The following is a 20,841-nucleotide window of genomic DNA, read 5'->3' on the forward strand; positions in this document are numbered from 1 at the left end:
TTTATCTCTCGTATCTCTATCTCTTCTCCCTCCCTGGGGTTCTACAAAGCATTTCTCTGCCGGACCTCCCACGTCTGGAGGAGAATGGCCGGGAGACAATGAGCCCTGTTTGTTAAGGCCTGTCCCCTATTAATACTCTCCCCCCATCCCCACACACAGTATCCCTTTCCAGATCTGCTCCCACTGGCCAAATGCCACAATCAGATTGGCCAGAAGCTTATCCATCCCACCCTCGGTGGTTTTTAAACCAAGGGCACTGAGCAATCTCATTTATTCCATCCCGGGAGGTATCTGCGGGTGTCTGGGGCCCCCCGTGCATTTGGGGATTGTACGCAACTAGAAGACCAATGGAATCCTCAGGCAACTTCAGGACAGGGTGCTCCGTTCTGGTTCTCACACTGCTCTCCGCATTGGGTAAGTCCATCTACACTTCCTTTCGCACTGTCACTTTGTAGTAGCAGGTAATGTTCAGCGTCCCCCTGAGAAAGAACATGTTACAATATATTGTAATATATTGAGTCCTTGACACAAACGAAATTATTCTTTATAGTCTGAAGTGGAAGTTTGGGACGTTTTTGACCTAAAATCTCCATTGGCTTTAACCACGCACAAGTTCTGGCTCTTTCCATTACTGCAGTGAGGCGCTCCCCTGTACTCTTCTCCCCACGCTTTGTCACTAACAATATCAGACCGTCACCACTGATACCCTCTAAGGTCTTTATCAGTGTTTTTTAACAGGTGTTCCCTGGAGCCTTGGGTTCCCCGGGCGTCCCCTAAACGGTTCCCGGCAATTCTCAGGTCATTTGAAAATTGTACCAAATACAGAAGAATTTACAATGCATCTGATCTCAGACGCGCTATTAGAGAGGGTTGGGGTTCCTTACAATGCATCTGATCTCAGACGCGCTATTAGAGAGGGTTGGGGTTCCTTACAATGTATCTGATCTCAGACGCGCTATTAGAGAGGGTTGGGGGTCCTTACAATGCATCTGATCTCAGAGGCGCTATTAGAGAGGGTTGGGGTTCCTTACAATGCATCTGATCTCAGAGGCGCTATTAGAGAGGGTTGGGGTTCCACAGAATTTCACAATATAATTATAGGGTTCCTTAACCAATAAAAAGTTAAAAAAAAACACTGGTCTATACGTTTGCTGATGGAGAACTGTGCAATAAATGTACCAATGTTACTCTCCAATCCTAACACAGAGGTAGTACAATGACTCTCCCGATGGTATGATTTAGATTTTAGAGGATAGTCCTAGCACTACTCCATCATTACAAACCTGGTAAAGGGCTGTGTTTGATGCCACTGACGTTGTAGGCATCTCTCCAAAACAGGTCCCAAGGTAGGATTGATAGGATGTTGGCTTATACACTTTGCATCTCTTACACATTAATATTATATTAATATATTATGTGTGCCTGCAGTATGTCCCTCTCCTCATTACCCCATACAGTATGTCCCCCTCCTCATTACCCCGTACAGTTAGTTCCCCTCCTCATTACCCCGTACAGTAAGTCCCCCTCCTCATTACGCCGTACAGTAAGCCCCCCTCCTCATTACCCCGTATAGTAAGTCCCCCTCCTTATTACCCTGTACAGTAAGCCCCCCTCCTCATTACGCCGTATAGTAAGTCCCCCTCCTCATTACCCCGTATAGTAAGTCCCCCTCCTTTTTACCCTGTACAGTAAGCCCCCCTCCTCATTACCCCGTATAGTAAGTCCCCCTCCTCATTACCCCGTACAGTATGTCCCCCTCCTTATTACCCTGTACAGTAAGCCCCCCTCCTCATGGCCCCTTACAGTATCTCCCCCTCCTCATTACCCCGTATAGTAAGTCCCCCTCCTTATTACCCCGTACAGTAAGTTCCCCTTCCTCATTACCCCGTACAGTATCTCCCCCTCCTCATTACCCCGTACAGTAAGTCCCCTTCCTCATTACCCCGTACAGTACGTTCCCCTCCTCATTACCCAGCACAGTAAGTCCCCCTCCTCATTACCCCGTACAGTAAGTCCCCCTCCTTATTACCCCGTACAGTAAGTCCCCCTCCTCATTACCCTGTACAGCATGTTCCTCTTCTGGGAGAGGGAGAAATAAAACGCTGCTTTGGATGTAAAACCCATTGCCTGACAGTATTACCGTACAGTAGCTGAACCAAACTGATCTCTATGAGAGCAGTTTACTTCTGGCCCAAAGAGCTTGCATAATTACTGCACACAGTTCCCATGGAAGGGAAAAGTGCAGGAACACACTTATACATGGCTAGGGATATACATTTCAGGCACAGCTTAGCAGATGTCACAGACCTGTCACTGAGACAGACAAGATACAAAAAGACACTTGTAGGCATATGTCCCAAAAGATGCTTCTGAGATGTATAACATAAAACAGCTTTTTATTTCCAAAGTGCTTCTGCATGAATCCTGTTGTTTGTATAGGACGCCTGCAACGCAGCTGTACTAACGCTAAACATCTGTGCAATGATCAAACAGATTCTAAAACTGCTAATTAGTGCACTCAGTCTTTTCACCTTATGTCAACTTTGTGATCTCATGTTAAGTGGGGCGGCTGCTTGAATGCTTGGGAAGGCCTAGCTTTGCATTGTGTTAAAGCGCTGTAACAACATGGCTAATGTTTTCTAATGGGAAGGCCCTGCGATTCTGTCCCAAGCAGTCACACTGGGGCAATGGCACGGATACAATATCCCAAGATACATCAACAAGACGTTTATCAGCATTCAGCATTTGGGGGGTTCATTATTTGGGGGGTTCATTATTTGGGGGTTAATTTTACTTCTCAGCCGCATTTTATTTTCTCTTATGAATGGCTATAAGTGACATTCGGTTCATGTGCGATGGTTTCATATTTTACAGTATCAGCTGTAATATGAATTATCTTGTTTTTTCTATATCTGATGCCCTTGTATGTGTGCATTGTATATATATATATATATATATATATATATATATATATATATATATATAGTAAATGGTGCAGAACAATAGCACTCCGTCTGGTTGAAACAATGTGGGTGCAAATCCTGTATGGTATAAAATAGGCAATACGATATCGTTTGAAGACGAATATCAGAGGCAGCACTCCAGGTAAGTGGTCAAAAGAAATTTGTATTAACAAGACATCTTATCCAACGTTTCGGTCCTCGTGCGGGACCTTTCTCATCACCTTGAGAAAGGTCCCGCACGAGGACCGAAACGTTGGATAAGATGTCTTGTTAATACAAATTTCTTTTGAACACTTACCTGGAGTGCTGCCTCTGATATTCGTCTTCAAACGGTATGCCGCCTCACACCCTAGCAGGACCCCCACTCACAGACAGCACTCACAACCCACGCGCCACCCGCCGCCTCACACCCTAGCAGGACCCCCACTCGCAGACAGCACTCACAACCCACGCGCCACCCGCCGCCTCACACCCTAGCAGGATACACGCCTCACATTTTTACATCACTTATGGCACCAAAATATACATTGTACTGTGGTGTGGTTACAATAAACCATTTTTATACAACATCGTATTACATTTTCTTCCATCTTTCTTTTCAATATTATTATCCAACCTTTACAACAAACAGTCACCTATTGTTCCACGATTTATAAATAATACTACCTATTACGCATTTACATCCCGGGCAACGCCGGGTCTCTCAGCTAGTATATATATATATATATATATATATATATATATATATATATATATATATGCATTATATATACAGTATTGTGTCCCTATGCGTGCCTATGCCCCCTTCTCCATATACACTGCATCATGTTCATAGAGAATGAGAAATACCCTCAATTCCAATATGAAATGCTGCTTTACAGATACAATGAATTGACAGTATAGACGTAGCTAACCAAGGAGGATCAGTATGAGCCCAGCTTACCTCTCACCCAAAGAGCTTACATAATTACACAGTGCCGGTGGAAGATGTAATTACTTGCATGAATTTGAATATATTTATGCATTTCCAGGGAAACAGATACTTTCACAGTAAAGAGATGAGTACATGATTGGCACTGATTACAAATACATTAAGGATGGCTCTTAATTAGGTCTTTATATTTTCACTGGTAACTATCCCAGGGTCACGCAGACCTGATTTATCTAACAGATTTCATTGATTTTTCTGGCATCAATGTCATAGATTTTAATGAAGTCTTAGTAATAAAAAATCCTCCCTTCTTCATTAAAACTTCATTTTTTTTGTGCAGAATGCCCAAATCTCGGTGATGCGCTGGCACAGACGGGGTGGTGTGTGATCCTATCTGTGACTCACTGGTTCCCAAATTAGAAAGTTTAGTTCTTATAGATTTTGTCGCCTTACCTCCAAATAGTTGTATTTCTGCAGCTGGGCTAATTATCGCCACTTGACTAATTAATTATTATTATTTTTCTTGTCAGTGTACGCATCGCTGTAGATAGAATTTTGCGGGCTCGAGTTCTTGCCCCGTGGAGCTTACAATCTATGTGTTTGGTGCCTGAGGCACAGGGACAGAAAGTGACTTGCCCAAGGTCACAAGGAGCTGACCTTGGGATTTTGATCAGGCTCCCTGCTTCACACTGTGTAATTGTTCTCAGAGTCAGTGCCCTTCAGCCTATTTACCATGCAGTGACAGTGTGGTTAATTTACCTCCAGAGAGTATACTGAAGTGGAAGAGACTCTGGTCCCACACATTGTGTTACAGGGATAGGATTTGGTCATGCCTTGACACGGCTTGCAGGCTTATAACACTTTGGCCAAAGGGTTTAACTAAATGACCCTTACTCATGAGAATATTATTATTGAAATATTTAACTATATACTATTTACTATATATTTTGTCACATTGGATGTTCACATTGGGGTTTTCTGTCTTTTGTTGTATATATTTGGCCACGCTCAGTAGCACTCCTTTTGACATAAATATATACTGTATGTATAATGTGGTGGGTTCTGGGGTTAGAGCTTGCTGGGATTGTGTTTGTTAATTACAGGGATAGGCGCATCAGTTTAGCACATGATGGAGAGAATTTGCTAATATCCCTATAATGGTGTACAAGAGGCAGACAGCTACAGTACATTATAGATGCAAAGGACATTGCCATATTTGCTCCGAGCGTTGCTACTTTTGCATAATTAGGGGGTGAACACAAATGTGTGCTGCATGAAAACATGACCAAGTATCTGAGCTGGGTACCACACCGATAACTAGTGTATCTCGCTGAAAGTAAAAGCCGTTTGTCTATGTAGTACAAAGGAGCACAAGCGATCCTGTATCATGTTGGCGATTAATTAGACTGACCACTAGATTCTCCTCCCAAGGGATGGGCTCAGTCAGTGGAGGTTTAATATCTTCCATCCCCAAATCCTTCACCCTGCTGAATTGGAGGAAAATTCAGGCATTCAGTCCGTGGTTTCTTCTGAACTTAAACATTCTCTCCCAACATTATGAATGCTCCAGTTAGTCACAGGTCTCCTTGCACTGCTGCCCTACATAGCATGCCATGCAGAATCCAGCATTATTACCAGTCACTAAATGTTGCCGTCTGCTCCTGTTTTTCTTCCAAAAGCTCTTTCTCCAACCCTGGCAATTGACGTGTACACTGATCGGGAAGTTTCCGGAACGCTGGGGTCAAAGGTCACCCTCTCCTGCACATTCTGGTCCAGTGAGTGGATTTCGGACGAGATCTCAGTGAGCTGGCACTACCAGCCTGATAACAGCAGGGACACATATTCGGTAAGACTCAGGCTCACCCTCTGCATGTCCTCATGTATAATACTATAATATTCATTTCTTCTATAGCCGGGAGAAGGATGTCCTTACTCTTCCGTAAAGGAACTGAGCGGAGCTGTGCCATCGTGTCAAGATTGGCTTCGTAACTGCATTTAGAACATGCGTCTCCTACCTAGCTTTGATTCCTTCATTAATTAGGCCTAGATTTACAAAACGGGGCTAAGCCCTAAAGCCATAAAGCATTGTATGACCCACTGAAGCACTGCTTAGTGAAAACAGCTCTTAATTGTTGACATATTTGATGGACAGTAATGTATGGGAGTAGTAGACCTATGTTGAGTTCTGCCCAGTATATAATGTCAGGCGTTGCAGCTAATACATGACACGTGTTTCATGGTACTTTGAAATACAGTTGCTTGACCCAATGATCTACAAGAGCTGAGTTATAACAAGTCACCCAACATGATGCCATAGCACTCTCCTACTAGAGTACCTTCACCTCCCAGTGGCCGTCCAGGATCCTAATAACTTTCTTTCCATTAGATTTTCCACTATGCCAAGGGTCAACCATACATCGATGATACTGGGGTATTTAAAGACCGTATAGAATGGGTGGGCTACCCAAAGAGCAAGGACGGGAGCATTGTGCTCAGAAACCTGGAGTTCACAGATAATGGCACCTTCACCTGTGATGTGAAGAACCCACCGGATGTGGTGGGAAAGTCGTCCTACGTCCACCTGCTTGTCTATGATAAAGGTGAGGCTCAGATATCAGCCTTCTACTGGTATGTGGGGCTTACAGTAAGTGGGACTTCCTTATTACGCCATATGCCAACAATTGCATTATACTGATATGACGCCCATTATGATGGCAATAAGGCAACCATGGCAGGTGTAATACTGTTATCTCATCACATATCGCCACAGGTATCCAATACTTTATGTCTAGGATTTTGCTACAGCTTAGCACTGATTAGAAAATATGGGCAATGTCTCTTGGCATCTGGACTAAGCAAACACGAAATGTCCATTTGTCTAAATGAGAATTGCCTATTGCAGAGATGTTATAATAGACACACAACAACATGTGCGATCAGTTATATTTCCCCTCTTATAGGGAACCAGAAAGCAGAGGAGGGGTTGGCCACCACCCTTGTCCCTTACAGCAGACACCCATACAGGGCACAGATGTAGAAATCTGCTACTCAGATGAAATGACACGAGCTATTTCAGCGCCAGAAAGGATGCCAATTAATTCTTTGTTAATCAGACTCATGTAGCACCCGCTGGGCTTACTGTCCGGAGATTCTGGTGTTTCTGTGCTATATTCCTATTAAAGAAGGTTGACAATTGGTCCCCATGCAGATGTGGCGTTAGGTTGGACATAATGTGATATCTTTCTCATTTGTTGAAGTTCAAAAAATGAAAAAGCAGCGGTGCTGTGTGAATACGAGAGAAGATCATTCTAATCTTCCTAAGCCCGGGGGTGTGCGCCTGTAACCCTATTTTCTAAGGACTCTGTGATTCCATTTCCTATTTGCCTGGAACAATAAATCAGCGAGATGTCTTTGTGTACGTTTATGGCGCTGCCAGATTGTGGGATTCACGGTATGGCGCCGGAGCCCGCCATGGATAAGGAATTACAATTTGAATGTCTGGCAAACTCCCGGGACTTTTATCCCGCTGAAGTTGTATTGGTTCTGTGCGGGTACAATTAACCAGCGTATTCCTTTGCAGGTCCCATCCGGGCCGGGCTGGTTCTGGGCATCATTATCGGAGCGGTCCTGGGATTGGTTATCATTGTGGCGATCCTCGCTTTCCTCATTCGCTACTGCTGGCTGAGAAGACAAGCTCGGGTGCAGAGGGAACTCAGGTGGGACCCTGGTCATAGACCCTCTTAACCCCCCTGCATGTCAGTACTAACAATAGTAGAATGTAGGTGTCGTGCACCGCTTCCCCGAAGAGCTTACGATCTAATTTGAAGTGATTGAGCAGCTGACACTGGGACTCCCCAGTCTGAACCACAAGGTGAATCCTGATGTGTCCCTAATTATCTCCTTGGTGGACCCTTCTCATCAGTGAATGTCCACGTCTGGTATCTCGCTTGCCCTCAGGAATCTGCATTGGATTCCCATTGTTGTTGGATTCTCCTTCTCTCTTTTGCCTCGTCCTCTCTTTGCTGATATATCTGCCTTCTGTTTCTCTAGTGCAATGGAAAGGGGAAAGCTTCATAAATCATCCAAAGACTCATCAAAACGTGGCAGACAGGTAAGAAACAGTAACAAGATACGTGGGTTTGTGTATCAACTGCCACTAACCAGCTATTAGACATACACTACAACAGGGGCTTCCCCCAACTGCAGTCCTCAAGAGACCCCAACAGGGCAGGTGTTAAGGATATCCCTGCTTGTGCACGGGTGGCTTAATCATTTTGACTGAACCTCTTGTGCCGAAGCAGGGTCATCCTTAAAACCTGACCTGTTGGTGGCCCTTCAGGGTTGTCCACCCCTGTGCTAACCTATCAATCTCAAATTCTGGGGCTTTTTTTTTTAATGACAACCGATAAATACATTTCTCCACCTCGCTGTACAATAGGATATCTGATTTCATCACTCTGGTTTTTTCCCCGCGCGCTGATTTTGAAACAGTGTATTCCATTCTTAAAGAAAGGAGTCCAAAACCTAAATTGATATGGCTGCTAAGCGCCTCTCACTTAATGACACATTTAGACATCAAAGAACCTTATCTGCCAAGCAGGGGAAACAAGAGCTTCTCTGATAAGCCTCTTTGTAGTCTGCATTAAAAACAGCTCTGAGCTCATGATGAGGTGCGGCAAATGGTAATAAACAGCAGGAGTGGCCGTGTGCACACTCTACTGCAGGCTTTTGGGCCTTTTAAACATAATCACGGCACTAAAAAAAACCCAGTTGGTAGTTGGTTTGAAGTGGCATCACATTGAGATCACGTTCAGTCCCTTTAAATGTACTTATATATTTTCCCATAACAACGTTATTAAATTGTGACTCACAACTGATGCACCAAAGCTCACGCTCACTCCCCCTCTATCTTCCAGACCCCGATCCTCTACGCCATGCTAGATCAGAGCAGGAGCTCCAAGTCCTCCAGCGATAAGAAGAAGGGAGGCATCGGAGACTCCCGCAAGGACAGAAAGTAGCAATTAGCAGGCAGGGAAGGTACACAGAAGGCAGAGGACGAATCCCCCCGCAGTTCCAAGGTGGTCTACACCATCGAGATGGAGCTGAGGGGGGACGAAGATGGGGATCAACCCCACAGAGCCGCTGTAAAATCCCCCAGCAAGAACAGTCTCAAAAACGCCTTAAAGAATTTAATCAAAAGTGACTCAGAGAAACAAACCTAATTAATAGACGAGCAGTGGGGACTTGGGAGAGGAGGTGATGCCGGGTGGGACAACCCCCCCAAGAGTGGCTGCTTCAGCATGAATTTGGAGTCTACCATGAAGTTCATATATGGAGGAGACACACAGTATGTCAACCATTAGTCAATGGTCCCCAATATCTAGTCCATGGTCTAATCTCTTTGCTTTTATAGGGTCTAGGCTCAAGTGTATCCCTAGCCAATAAAACAGCTATAAGGGTCCCAATGGATCAAGTGATCTTGGTAAAAGTCAGAAATACTGTTATTACAAGGCTCAAAGTGCCCTGCCCTGAATACAATGCCCTGCTTTGGGTAAACACCTCCAAACACCAGGTCACTTATTGGTTACAATCTTGCGCAGCTATAAGTGTATATGGAGTATTCCCATCCTGACCTCAAGGAAGTGAAGTTGCCATGAATGGACAGGGCAGGAGAACAGCAAATAAACATCAATAACAAAATACCATTGTTTGCACCATAGACTCCTCTAGAAGTATAGCACACCCTTCATATTCTACCAGCGGTGGCCAACTCCAGTCATCCAGGGCCACCAACAGATCAGGTTTTAAGGATATCCCTGCTTCAGCGCAGGTGGCTCAACCAGTGGCTCAGTCAACGACTGAGCCACTGATTGAGCCACCTACGCTGAAGTAGGGATATCCTTAAACCCTGACCTGTTGGTGGCCCTTGAGGACTGGAGTTGGCCACCCCTGCTCTAAAAGACCGCACAGTGATTTTGGGGGACGGAGCATGGCTCCACGTTGTCACCCCTGCCTTCACCCTCCTGCAAAAAAAACTCCCAAATCCCCACTGGTCATATGGCGCGGCTAATGCCTTCAATAACATATTTTGTGTAAAAGCGTTGACCATCGTGTACCTTTCCCTGCGGGAAACCAGCAAGAACCTTCCGAGAAAACAAGAATGCCAAGCATCACTCCGGCGGATACAGACCAAAGCTCCGTCTTACCCCAGGAGTTACTGCAATGCAAGGGCAATGCAAGATCGTGACATACCCACAAGTATATGTACCGGAATATATTTATATGATCAAGGGCCATAGAAAATAATGACCATTCACTGGAGTTATTATAAAGGCAGGAAATACCATTTTCACAGTGTAGCCGAAGGGTGTCAAAATATGTACAGATATTCCTAACACAAACATGGAGTGAAGTGTAGAATTGAGATATGTTTTTTACCCTGAGGTGTTTATTTTCTGTCGCATTTTAAGACCCAGATTTGCGAAACAATGCTACGCCAAAATGCACCATAAACCCCCCTCAAATTGGGGAGCACTGTTTAGTAAATCCGGGCCTTAGTGCGATGCACACAGCCCTGCCTGGCTTCTGCTTCTGCGGCACAAACCGGTTTCCTGTGCCGGTTTCTCGGGTGCTTTACACAGCGGCACGGAGAAAGCAGACAGGTCTGTGCTCTGCCAGAAAATACAGAAGCCGGCAGCGAAAATCTTAATATGCCGCCGTTTTTTTTTGCTGATGTAAGCAGGGCTGCAAATGATAACACAACTCCGAGAGTACCACCTCCAGGTCCCGAAGGATAAAGCGCAGATTTCTCACTATGTTTTCAATTCCATTTTTGTTTCACTCCTTATGATCTATACAGTTTTACACACGGGGAAGCTACATGGGGCAGAGCCTTTAAATCAAGGGTAGCCAACTCCAGTCCTCAAGCTACCAGCAGGTCAGGCTGTCAGGATGTCCCTGCTTCAGCACAGGTGGCTCAATCAGTGGCTCAGTCGAAGACTGAGCCACTGATTGAGCCACCTGTGCTGAAGCAGGGATATCCTGACAACCTGACCTGTTGGTGGCTCTTGAAGACTGGGGTTGACCACCCCTGCTTCAAATCTTCTCCTTGTGTATAAATGGCACCTGTACCACCCCCCGCCCCGCTCCTCTCCGCAGCATCTCCTGCTGCCCTGTTTCCTCTTCAATATTCTAACGAGATTATTGGGGCTTTTTCTACATCAGCCAATGGGAAATTTTGGCTGAAAATGGCCCTATCGGCCGCTTTGGCTGACATGGAAAAAATCCCCCATATGGCAGCCTCTGACAAAGATCAAACCAACCAACCCATTTTTGTGCTGCCTACCATCCAAAATGGGGGTACAATGGAAAAAGGGGGGGCTAGTGTCAGAGAGCTGCCTCTTTTAGGCTGCTTGATCATATCAAACGTTGTTCACCTGGAGTTGTCCTTGGTTCAGCTCTATAGCATGGCTAGTGGTCATGCCCAGTTGCCTGGCAATGCATCCTGGGACTTGTAGTCTTCTAATGGTAGGGGGCCACATGGTGTCTTGCCAAGTCAGACAGCGCCATGTGTCTTTGCTTTGCGGGTATTCAGAACTCAGGTTTTAACGGGGTTCGCGTTAATAAAGTGAAGCAATTGCAGAGAAAGAAACATCCCAAGCTCGTTACATCTGGTTTCCGATATCCCCATCGCACAATGATGCAGACTGTTCCATTTCAATGTCTGCTGCTGGAACCATGGTACAGAGAACTATTGGTCCTTTACAAAGAACCATCTGCTGTGTATGTACAAGTATTGCCTTATCTGCCTCTCTCCAGGGCAATATTTCTACAGCCTTAACCCCATGGCTGCCAGATGGGGCGGCAAGGCATAGTGCTGTCCCCTCGGGCAGTGCATGGGGTTAATGTGGCCTCCGTTAATCCCTCAGCTGCTGGACAGGCCTGTAACGCTTTGCGACCCCAGCACATAACGGGATTGAATGGGGACCAATGAAAGATCACTTCAGGTCCCTGGATGTAGTTTAATGGAAGAACAAAACAGGATTGTTCTAGGAGAACCAAGGACATCTCTGAGGTTAACATGGCTTCATTCTTCCCTGAATCCTCCATTCTTCTTGAATTCTCTGCAGGCCTAAAATCTGAATTTAGAGTAAACCTAGGTTAATATACTATGGGTTTTTTTTCTTCTTCTTATATCATCCTAAATGTGTCTTTTTTTTTATGTTGCTGCACTGTTTGTCTTTTCAAGCCAAGCAACTGAGATGAAATGAAGTTACTTGGTTTGGTATTTAAAAAAAAGAAACCACTCTTCTGTCCTGTTTTCTGGCCCTGTGTAATTAAAATTTAACCACGTTTACAGTTTTATTTCAATAGTATGGCTTCTGGATTCAGTTTTCAATAGCCTATTCACAGCTTAGAATCCAAACTTGACACTTGGATGTTGCAATGCATCATGGGTCATGTCTCTGCTTTCATTTAGAGCAGAACACAGTGGAAAAATCCTATTTGTTTAGCTAACTCACATGGACATGTGCTCTCTAACCCTTTGCGGCTAGTAGTATTATGCAATTTGTTGCCAGACGCTCTGGCAGCAAGGGGTTATGTTATGGTGCCTTGGTCATGTTATTCTAAAGGCAAAGCATTCTGGGACACAAGATGGTTCGTTGGGCAAACCTTTAACTGGTTCCCTCTCAGTGATCTGGGATTACAAGAACCAGAATGCCTTACTCTTTGAATCACTGTCAGCTGCTTATCTAGCCAACGGTATATGCAACATTTACAGACAGCCCTGTCCATTTTTATATATATGTGTATAAATGTATATAAATAAAAGGTAATGATACAAGCAGATTGCCAATAATGTATATCTCCCCATCACACACAACCAACAATTAAATTAAAAATGTTAATAAAAACTTACATGTCTGGGAAGAAAAAACCCAAATGTGTCTTGACTTTTTTTTTTATGGACCCTTTAACCAATCACAAAACAAAGCCATACATGATCAAATCTTAGGTCTTATATTGATGGGGTTGGAAAATAAAATTCAATATACCGTGGAGTTGTTTCTCAGTACTGGATAAGAGACCTAACTCCATCCTAATTAGTGGGACTACAATCCTCTCCAGCTCGGCAAAGCAGCTTCAAGGCGAATACGTGCTCTGGCGCCCAAATTGACGATATCTGTCATTGGCTTTAATGGCAGGTATCGCCAATTTGGCCACGATAGCTCGAATTGCACTTTGATGACTCCTGGCCAATGTGTCTTCAAGATCATCTCTTGGTGCCTGCAGTAAGAAGTACTAAGTGTTGTGCAGGTATGATGCCTATTGCTTTCTATGGTTCAAAGCCCATGCCGGCGTCCTCAAAGAGCTTCTAAAACCTCCCTTCCATGACTGGTTTCATCTACAACCAGAGGTGGATTTCGTTTTCTGCCGCCTGTAGGCTGGGTGGCGGCCCACCTGCTAACGACACCGGTCACGCGGCATGTGACGCCGCAATGTCATGATGATGCAATGCTACAGGAGAGGACCTGCTTTGGAAAAGATAAGACACACACACATACACACTCACACAAACAAATTGCCTTCCCAAAAAGTTGCCGTTCTAGGCTTGAGCCTACTCCGCCTCATGGGAATTCCACCGCTGTCGACAGCGACGTAAAACTGAGCCTCTTGTTCTTTTGAGAACCAATCAAAACAAAGTCCAAAACCCCATGGTGTACATGTAAATCGTTTTTATTATTTAAACATGCAAAAGATTCCCAGAGAATTAATATTCCCAGAGAATTCATATTCCCAGAGGGCCGTCTGTGGGGGGACGTGAGGGACAGGAGAGGGACATGTAGGTTTCAGTTCTTCCCAAGGAGAAGATCACACAGGGCCTTTATCGTTATGGGTCATTCAATGGTTTGCTTGACACTGTTTTGACTAAAGGGTTTGGATCCATGGAAATGTTGACACAATGTTTTTTTTTGCACTTCAATGGAGTTTGTCGAGGTTCTGGTAGCCCTATTGGTTCTGGAGAAGTTGGAGGGTGTGATGCCTTTTTAGAGACCAACGTAGGAGTTCTTGCAGATTACAGAATGTACAGTAATTAGTATTTAGACATGTGTGGGGATTAATAGACTAAAAACCCGGTTCCTTTGCTCACCTTTAGGAAATTGGCAAAAACTCAGTCACATCTAATTTCCTCCTCCTGCGAACTGGGGCGCCTTTCTTTCATTTAGGACTCAAGCTGTTGCATAATCAGCCACAAGGGGGAGGCTTGTCCCAGCACGGAAATAATCAGAAGATACATTGGGCCATATATACTAAGAAATGCTATTCCAGAAGACATCTTACAGCCCAGTCTAGTGAATGGACCATAGCGTGTCTTCAAGCGCTGGAACCAGTCTTATGGAACAGCACCGTTTACTAAATATGGCCCATTAGCAGCAATAGGTATATATACACAATATATGGCTGAGATATCTGAGATACAGACGGTGGCATCTTACTGATGCTGTTCCCAAAATTCCTCCGCTCTTCTGTTACCAGAATCCAAATATAAGCCTCTTTTCTGCGGAAGATACCAGCAATACGTCGCAAATCAATACAAGTCTTGATATATAAGGTGACTCCAGATTATTAAGATTTTCTATCCCAGGTCTGTTTATTCTTCCTGTTATAAAATTATCTGAACTGTAGAGGGGGTGGTAGATTAACCCAGGGGTTCTGAACTTCAGTCCTCAAGACCCCCCAACAGCTCAGGTTTTCAGAACATCCCTGCTTCAACACAGGTGGTTCAATGTGTCCCTGCAGTGCTTCAGCATAGGTGGCTCAATCAGAGGCTCAGTCTTTGACTGAGCCTCTGATTAAGCCGCCTGTGCTGAAGCTTTGATATATACTGGAGGACTGGAGTTGAGAACCCCTCGATTAACCACTTTGCTGCCAGAAGGGCCATCAATGCATAGGACTCTGGCACTGGAGGGTGCTCAGAAATTGCAGCAATGTAACATTCCATCATGAGAATGTGTCCCCACATGTGTTGTCCATGTGCTCCCAGTGACCATCAGAGATGTTTGTCTCTGCGCAGAACCAGCGTGCTAAGGGTTGACATCTGGGATTGCTTGCTGCTGTGTGTTTTGTCTGCCCCACCCCCTGCAGTGTTTATGACTGGACAACTGAATATCAAAGCCCAGTTGAATTCATTCAGAACTCTTTCAGCCTTCTTCTGCATCGCCCTGAAGGTATACAGCCAAAGGGTGTCAGGTGCTTGCTGCTCAGTTACTGGGTTGGGTAAAGTCTTCTAAAACAACACATTGCAGGTCAATCCCCACCTCTCCTAACACAGCACACTGCAGGCCTATCCTACCTCTCCTAACACAGCACACTGCAGGCCTATCCTACCTCTCCTAACACAGCACACTGCAGGCCTATCCTACCTCTCCTAACACAACACATTGCAGGCCTATCCTACCTCTCCTACCTCTCCTAACACAACACATTGCAGGCTTATCCTACCTCCTAACACAACACATTGCAGCCTATCCTACCTCTTCTAACACAGCACATTGCAGGCCTCTCCTATCTCTTCTAACACAGCACATTGCAGGCCTATCCTACCTCTCCTAACATAGCACATTGCAGGTCTATCCTACCTCTCCTAACACAGCACATTGCAGCCCTGTCCTACTTCTCCTAACAGCACATTGCAGGCCTGTCCTACCTCTCCTAACACAGCACATTGCAGGCCTGTCCCACCTCTCCTAACACAGCACATTGCAGCCCTGTCCTACCTCTCCTAACACAGCACATTGCAGGCCTATCCTACCTCTCCTAACACAGCACATTACAGGCCTGTCCTAACTCTCCTTACACAGCAAATTGCAGGCCTCTCCTACCTCTTCTAAGACAATTGTACCTTGTCTGTAACTGTTATATACACCCATAATCTATATTATCTCTAACGGTCCATGAAATGTCTGTAAATTGTATGTGTAACCTCTGTTCATTTAATGCAACCATGTATTATCATAACTCTGTGCCCAGGACATACGTGAAAACGAGAGGTAACATCAATGTATTACTTCCTGGTAACACATTTTATACATAACAATGAATGTGTGTCCCCATTGAAGCTGCTGTATGTGCCTGAAAGACTAGGACCCATTCCTTGGAAAGGACATAAGGAAAGTAATAAATAGAAGACCCTTTGATTGATTTGGATATCTGTGTTGTGATATAGACACTGAATTCATTATATGTATAGGACTGCATGTGGAATGGGTGAGACTGTAACCCCCGTATGGACAATTTCATTATATACATATAGAGTGTATATATATATATATATATATATATATATATATATATAATAATAATAGCATGTTCTTGTATAGCGCTGCAGTTTTACGTAGTGCTTTACAGGGACATTTTTGCCGACACAGTCCCTGCCCTGTGGAGCTTACAATTTATGTTTTTGGTGCCTGAGGCACAGGGGGATAAAGTGACTTGCCCAAGGTCACAAGGAGCCAGCGTCCCCAGCTTCAAAATTAGTGCCATTCAGTGTCTTTACTCACTGAGCCACTCCTTCTCCCTATATGATATGTAGGGGCAGGGGTGCCATGAGCTGAGGAGAATGTATCTACCATTTGGTAGCCTTGGGGCAAACCAGACCATACTATAGCCCTATTATTGTAAAGCATTCATTATATCCTATGGGGTGATGGAGAGTGGAAGGGGACAGTGGGAATGTGATTCCATCCAGGGGTGCATTTGTGTCCTGTACAGAGGGGGTGGGATTGGAGATTTGAGCTTCCACACAGTGTATCGTATACAGGGCAGTGCAGAGGTCACAGGAGGATGCATCCTTATCACGGGCTGGGGTCCTGCTTCCGTTTCTGGAAGCGGCGGAACTTGTTCTGAATGGCCAGCGCTGCCTTCTCGGTCTCTGGGGCGTTGAGGTCGATGTCGATTTCCTCTTCGGCTTTCTCAGGGCTCGCGGATTTGTCTGCGGGACAGGAGTGAAGAAGTCACTGCGGCGAAACTGTAGCAGTCAGAATTGTGACCGTCCCTCGGATGTGTGTAGTCCACGGGCAGCCAACTCCAGTCCTCAAAGGCTACCAACAAGTCAGGTTTTCAGGATATCCCTGCTTCAGCACAGATGGCTCAATCAGTGGCTTAGTCGTTGACTGGCCAATTCCAGTCCTCAAGAGCCACCAGTCAAAGACTGAGCCACTGATTTAGCCACCTGTGCTGAAGCAGAGATATCCTGAAAACCTGACCCGTTGGTGGCCCTTGAGGACAGGAGTTGGGCACCCCCTGGTCTAGTCTATTACACTATGAAATAACGTCCACCCTGTTACATCTTCGGCCCCTGTCTACTAAATTGTGAAGCTTCCCCTCCAACCCCCCCCCCCCACCCCTCCGGAGCTGGGGAAGACTTTAGCTCTGTTCAAATGAAAGAGACAACAATCTTCTCCGGAACAGGGATGACATCTTCAAAGCATACAGAAGAGAGGTCACTGTGTCGTCTCCCGACCGGTATGCTCTTTTGCCAAAGCGAAACGCGCTGGTAGTACCATAACTTTTTACTTACGACTCTGGAGTGTCACTAGTTTTGTTCTAAAGAAATTCCCAGTCCCATTTTCTTCCTTTTTTTTAAAAGGGGGGATTTGTTTTATCGTTTTCATTGCCACGGGGGGGAACTTTCCCCCTTTCTAGTGACGGAACGTTAAATAACGCATAGATCTCGCTAAAATAACGTCTTCAATCCTTTCGCTGCGGTGTGAGATCTGAAACCGCTCTCAGCAGCGTTAGTTACACTAAAGCACGTTCCTAGGCGGTACGTTGAATGAGAAGTGACTTTTCTTTAATCTTTACACTCCCAAATCACCCATCTAAATCCCCAATCCACTTACGTGGCTTTTCGGTTGTTACCCTCTGATAATAAGATTATCTCAGGCATGGGATATAGGAATGTCTTACCCACGGAGCGTGCCTGCTAGGATCTGCCGTGATCAGGGGCGGGCAACTCCAGTCCTCAAGGGCCACCAACAGGCCAGGTTTTCAGGACAGGTGGCTCAATCAAAGACTGAGCCAACTGTGCTGAAGCAGGCATATCCTGAATACCTGACCTGTTGGTGGCGCTTGAGAACTGGAGTTGGCCACCCCTGAAATACATATCTATACCTTTATTTATATAGCACCCGCTGTGTACTAAGCTGTGTACTAAGCTCTTTACAAAATAAGTGCAGCAAACACAATCAGACAAAAGGAAATGAAAGCCCTGCCCCCCAGAGCTTGCAGTCTAATTTTATGTTTGACTTTTATTTCACTGCCTCCCCATAGCTGCCAGGGTCCCCGTGCCCATAAGTGACACTTCAGGGTGATGAACCAGAAAATAATAATAATACATTTTAGTGGCATTGATTTGGCCTCCTGGGGCGGCCGTGCACATTATCGTGTACCTTTCTGGTCCCTGCTGGCGGCTTGGGTTGCTGATGGCAGCTCGCTGCTGGCTCTGAGCTGTGAAGAGGACAGACAGGCTGTGATTAACGTGCATATTACCCTGTAATAATCCCATCAACCGCCACACTCCACTATTCACACGCCCAGCAGGGGGGGGGGGGGTCTGAGTCACGGCGTGGGCAGGAGGGGCTGTGACAGTTGAGGGGAAGACAGTTGCAGGAGATCAGGGGTAGCCAATTCAAGTCCTGGAAAGCCACCAACAGGTCAGGTTTTCAGGATATCCCTGCTTCAGCACAGGTGGCTCAATCAGTTGATCAGTCATTGACTGTCCAACTCCAGTCCTCAAGGGCCACCAAAGATCAGGGTTTACTCAGTCTTCAACTGAGCCACTGATTGAGCCACCTGTGCTGAAGCAGAGATATCGTGAAAACCTGACCTATTGCTGATCCTTGAGGACTGGACTTGGCGATCCCATGTCTAAATAAAGAGACAGTACAGTATAGAAGTAAACCCGTTACGCTGTATATCACATGTCGTTTTGCCCAATTCCGTAAACCTGTCTCCATAATACATAGTATCAGTTTTGCAACAATATATCCCCCCTGCTGTATCCGCTACTCTTGATCTATACATCACCTGTGTGCATTTACGCTATTCCTCTCAATACAAAGAATTTGAAGGTAAAAAATGTTTGTGTTATTTTGTTACCGAGGTTATGAAACAAATGAGTCTGCATAACGGCAGCTACAGAGCGGTAGTATATCGTAAGGAGACAAGCTGACAGTGCAGAAATAATGCAAGCAGCGGAGCATGTGACAGGGCAGGACAGATGCTTCTGGGACCTATAATTACGACCCATAATTCTCCCTTTACATCACAAATGACAACCTGCAATAATCAATGAGGTCATAGAAATAAATTCCCAGCTCCTGGTCTTGGCTGGATCTAGACAGGCAGCTCCGTGGGGAAGCGTGAGAATCACTTTGCTTATACAACGTCCCCTGGTATATTCCATTCATTCTGTAGGATTATTACTTGTGTTTGAGTTTCTAGTATAAAGCTACGGCACCAAATGTCATAATTCACCGGTGACAGTTCCGGTGTGCTGTTTTCCCCACAAAAGTTGGTTCACAGGCACACACACAGAAGTGTCCGCACACACATACACATACACACGCACACACATGCCCGTGCGCACGCAATGCCAGTGCACACACATACACACACGGCTGTACAAACACACATACATGTGTACTAAATACACACATGCCCGCGCACATTTACACATACACACGCACACCCAAACACGCCTGCACACATGCACATACACATGCATCTGCGCACACGCAAGACCGTGCACACGTACACACCCAGGCATGCACACTTACACACACTCACATGCACCCACATCCGAGCAAATCGACATTCATGTGTCTGCACACTCACATACACATGCAACCGTGCACACATACACAAACACACACACACGTGTGCTCACGTGCACCCACATATAAAGTAATGAAGTAATACAGCAGCCTGATTTGGAGTCAAACAGTCAGGGCTGCCAAAAGGATGGGTCTGCCGTGGTTGGCATCCCGGTGAGTCAGGGGGTCCGGCTGCCCGTTTCATTAAAAAAAAGTGTCAGCGAAAAAATAATGCCGGCGATCCCCGTGCGCATGTGCAGAGGTGAGGTCTCGGCGCGCATGCGCAGGGAAAGCAGGATGTCCAGCCTGTGGGCCTGCTCCCCCCCGCTCCCAACGTGGGACGGAGGGGAAGCGCCATGGCGAGCCCACGCCTTTCTTTTGTCCTGGGCCCCATGATTTCTGTTGGCGGCCCTGCAAACAGTACAGATTGTTGCTTTAAGGGGTTAAATAGGTGTCTCAAGTCTTGGTCTGCATCTCAAGGCAGAGACAGAGTTAATGTGCAATGTTTTGCCGGATACAGAGGGAGCCAGGGCTGTCTGTAATCAGCAGGTGTGTGTAAACACATCTCTCTATTTATACTCCCTAATCTGCCCTGCTAATGTCACTCCGCTGCCTTGTGAACCTGCTGGGAGCCCAGGATCAAAGAGCTGTGATCATCCTCCGCCCGGCTTATCCGAGCTTTCATCTCCCCTCGCAGACTCCATATCCAGGACTTCTCCTCCTCCTGGGATCACAAGGAGCCAATATCAGTGTTTAAGGGGGATACAATCTGGGGGATTAACCCATATTCCTACAAAAATAGTATTTCAAGTAATGTTTACAGTTAGTCTATAACAGGTGTAGCCAACTCCAGCCCTCAGGAGCTACCAAAAGGTTAGGTGGTTAGGATATCCCTGCTTCAGCACAGGTGGCTCAATCAGTGGCTCAGTCTTTGATTGAGCCACCTGTGCTGAAGCAGGGATGTCCTGACGAACTGATGGTAGCTCTTGAAGACAGGAGTTGGCTACCCCATGTCTATAAACATGGTGTGGGATGGGATGGGGCGGGTTAGATATCCCCTGGCGGCTCC

General features: G+C 45.7%; 2 protein-coding genes across 5 annotated transcripts in view; one reads left to right on the forward strand and one right to left on the reverse strand.

Moving 5' to 3' along the window:
• Positions 1–20,841, reverse strand: part of PCP4L1 (Purkinje cell protein 4 like 1) — a 374,963-nt gene that overhangs the window by 282,560 nt on the left and 71,562 nt on the right. For 2 of the 4 annotated variants that reach the window (XR_012802606.1, XR_012802605.1), the window contains exons 3-4: positions 18,348–18,405; positions 15,953–16,888 (exon numbers count right to left, since the gene is read on the reverse strand). Coding sequence is in view for 2 of the 4 variants with exons in the window: in XM_075607828.1 (XP_075463943.1) it covers positions 16,752–16,888; positions 18,348–18,405 (195 nt within the window). In the remaining 2 variants the exon portion in view is untranslated. Of the gene's footprint in view, positions 1–13,614; positions 16,889–18,347; positions 18,406–20,841 lie in introns of those variants that run through there. The other 2 variants (XM_075607828.1, XM_075607829.1) reach the window with 1 other exon arrangement.
• Positions 210–9,725, forward strand: MPZ (myelin protein zero). The gene is given in 6 exon segments (XM_075607804.1): positions 210–414; positions 5,574–5,740; positions 6,281–6,494; positions 7,475–7,610; positions 7,945–8,005; positions 8,811–9,725. Coding segments are annotated over 6 exon segments (951 nt in total). The 5' UTR covers positions 210–347; the 3' UTR covers positions 9,117–9,725.

Source organism: Ascaphus truei, chromosome 7 (assembly GCF_040206685.1).
Source record: "Ascaphus truei isolate aAscTru1 chromosome 7, aAscTru1.hap1, whole genome shotgun sequence".
Taxonomy (NCBI): domain Eukaryota; kingdom Metazoa; phylum Chordata; class Amphibia; order Anura; family Ascaphidae; genus Ascaphus; species Ascaphus truei.